The 3,264-nt window shown below is 45.5% G+C and overlaps 1 protein-coding gene across 1 annotated transcript; it reads right to left on the bottom strand.

Moving 5' to 3' along the window:
- Positions 1-532: 532 nt before the first annotated feature.
- Positions 533-1,477, bottom strand: LOC142071053 (olfactory receptor 52D1-like). Its single transcript, XM_075125301.1, has one exon. The coding sequence runs from the start codon at positions 1,475-1,477 to the stop codon at positions 533-535; it is 945 nt and encodes a 314-aa protein (XP_074981402.1).
- Positions 1,478-3,264: the final 1,787 nt, after the last annotated feature.

Consider the following 3,264-nt stretch of genomic DNA (forward strand, 5'->3'; position numbering starts at 1 on the left):
CCTTCCCCCTCATTTTCAGCTGGAACATCGAGTCGAAAAGGGGATCTGGCAGTGTCCAGTTACAGCAGAGTGTGTGTGTGGGGGGCACAACCGTGTCATTAACTCACGTCAGCCCCTGCTCAACTGGGGCTGCGTCCTTCAGGCAGGAAGGATCCTCATCAGGCTTCTGAAACTCTGGTTCCATCCCCGGCACATAGAGGATGCAGCTGGGGTAGAGAGGGGGATGGAGACAATCCAGTGAGTAAAGGGGATAGTGGAGGAGAGGAGTGAGTGACAGGGGCAGGACAAATGGGGGAAGAGGTGGGGCAAAGTGTGGGGCCTCAGGTGTCCAGTTACCGGCAATAAGAAATGTGGTAACCTTGTGAGTTGTACATCGATGGAGTCCCCAGTCTGTCAGGTTGATACACCACTGTAAGGTAAAGAAAAGATTTTATGTCTCCAGTCACTGATTCAGGAAACAGAACACAGCACCATGTCAACCATCAGATCTCCACAGAGCTTGGTCTGAGAGCCAGAGCACCAGAAGTAAACTTTATTCAATATGAGTAACGTGCCAGATCAGCCTGTCCCGGACCTGTTTGGTCCTCACCCCGTAGATGATGGGGTTTAGCATGGAGGGTAGTAGAATGTACATGTTGGCCATGAGAATGTGGAAATGCGGGGGCACATTGTGACCAAACCTGTGTGTGAGGAAGGAGAAGAGACCTGGGATATAAAACACTAAAATGACACAGAGGTGGGAGCCACAGGTCCCAAAAGTCTTGATCCGGGCGTCTTTTGTGGGGAGGCTAAAGATGGCCCTGAGGATCTGGATATAGGACACAGTGATAAAAGACACATCCAGACCAGTCCCCAAGAATGCCACAGAAAGGCCGTAGTAATTACTGATGCGTATGTCAGCACAGGCCAGCTTCACCACGGCTATGTGCTCGCAGTAAGTGTGGGAGATGATGTTGGTTCTACAATATGGCCACTGCCTTGCCAGGAAAGGAAAGGGCAGGGCAAGAATGCTGCCACGCAGCACCACGACCAGGCCAATCTTGGCCACAAAGCGGTTGGTCAGTGTGGTGGAATGTCTCAGCGGATCACAAATGGCCACGTAACGATCCAAAGCCATGGCCACGACGATTCCAGACTCCATCGTTATACAGCAGTGAATGAAGTAGAGCTGGGTGAGGCACAAACTAAAATCTATCTCCCTGGAATTGAACCAGAAGATGCTCAGCATTTTGGGCACGGTGGATGTAGACAGGAGCAGGTCAGTGACGGCCAGCATGCAGAGGAAATAGTACATGGGCACATGGAGCCTCTGCTCTGTCTTCACGATAAACAGGATGGTGAAGTTCCCCAAGAGGATGACAGTGTACATGACACAGAAAGGGATGGAGATCCAGACGTGGGCTGCCTGCAGGCCAGGAATGCCCAGCAGGATGAAGGTGGAGGGGCTGGAGAAGTCGGTTGTGTTGGAATCTGACATGGAGTAGGAGAGAAGGTCTCCAACTTTGAGGCAGAACAGTGTCGCCTGCATCTACTGTAAATTGTCTCGACTTGCTGTATGTGCGCAGAGTCTAGGGTGGTGGTCACATGAGAAATGCCTGGAAGGAGAGACAATGCCATTATGAGACAATACATGCACAACCGGAGACTGTTCTCACGGGTGAATCAAATCAATCACTTTTCACACACTGGTAAATGACATTTTCTTTATTCAAATAAATTAACTCTGAATAACCGACCCTAATAACGCCATTCCATACTTGATGATGCTCCATGGGTCAATAATTCCTACATCCCATGGTGTGGGAAACATTAATAGGCACCAAGAGCAAACATGTGTGTGGATACTGGTTATCTGTCATTGTTTTTTATTTCTAAGAATGCCAAGCTAGTGAGTCCATGCTGTCGGGACTTCCCCATTCACCTGCTTGCTCAAAATCTCAGAGTGGCAAAAATCTGTACTTTTGCTAAGACATGTTTCAGGCAGAAACATCGCAGCTAGAACACGTCAGGGAAAATATCTGGAAGTTATGAAAAATGAGAACGGACATTAAAGACATCAGGGAAAAATCCATGCTTGGCGGGCTCAGGGTAATAAAAAAGGTGGTTTTTAATTATTTTAAGAAGAAAAGAATTCCTAGAAAAGGTTTATGCCCGTTCCTAGAGGTAGAAATGAAACTTGTTAACAGTACAGAAAAAGTGGGTGTGTTCAAGGGAAATACTTTTCTTCTGCAGTTGGAAAGAAGCAGTATATCACATGAGCTGATGAAAAACTTTCCAGTCCATTAGCTGTCAAGGAGGAGGTTAAACAGCATTGACGGTCGAAACTTAGAGTTACGAACGCCAGAGTTAGAAACTGATCAACCACACATCCGATTCAGAACCAGATGTACGCAATCAGGCAATTGCTAAGGGATAGATCAGCCACATGTCTCGTTCGGATCCAGAAGTACACAGGCAGGCAGCAGCAGAGCAATACACCAAAGCAAATTCCTGACCGTTCTCTGTTAACAGTAAACTATTAAAAAAAAGGAAAAGTTTAAAAAAATTTCACAAGGTGAGGAAACAGTGGAGAAGCTGGTATGTGATTCATTACAAAAATGTCGAGGAATATAATTAATGTCAATCAGCAACATGGATTTTGGTAAACAGGTTTTGTCAAACAAACCCGATTTCATTCTTTAATGAGAGTATTTGTTTAGTTGATCAAGGGTATCTGAGGCATTTCATTTCATGGGAAAACCTTCAGATAAAAAATGAACACTCTACAATATCAGTAAAGCATACTTTAAATGGACTAAACACTGGCTAACTGACAGAGCAAGTCACGGGAGTGTGATACTACCGGTCTACTATGTGCTGGTTTTTACTACATTTGATTCTATGTTTTCCTTCACATATAATCTCACTTCCCGACCAGCACGACCTCTTCTCTCCTTTTGATATATTTTGTACCCTGGAATTACTGTATCCCAATGATTATCCTCCTTCCACCAAGCTTCTGTGCTGCCTATTATATCAATATCTTCCTTTAATATGAGGCACTCTAGTTCACCCATTTTATTATTTAGACTTCTAACATTCTAGAAGTTCTGGCATTCTAGAAGACATCTTGTCCATGATGAAAAATTGTTATCATTGTTCCAGTGAGGATCCCTAGCACTTTCCAGCAGATAAAAGTCAGCTAACAGACCCCCTCCCCCATCAACAGCCAGGGCCCTGAGATGCAAGAGGAGGCGGTGACAGTGTCTTTGCATTCACACATAG

This window comes from Caretta caretta, chromosome 1 (genome assembly GCF_965140235.1).
Source record: "Caretta caretta isolate rCarCar2 chromosome 1, rCarCar1.hap1, whole genome shotgun sequence".
Lineage (NCBI taxonomy): Eukaryota > Metazoa > Chordata > Testudines > Cheloniidae > Caretta > Caretta caretta.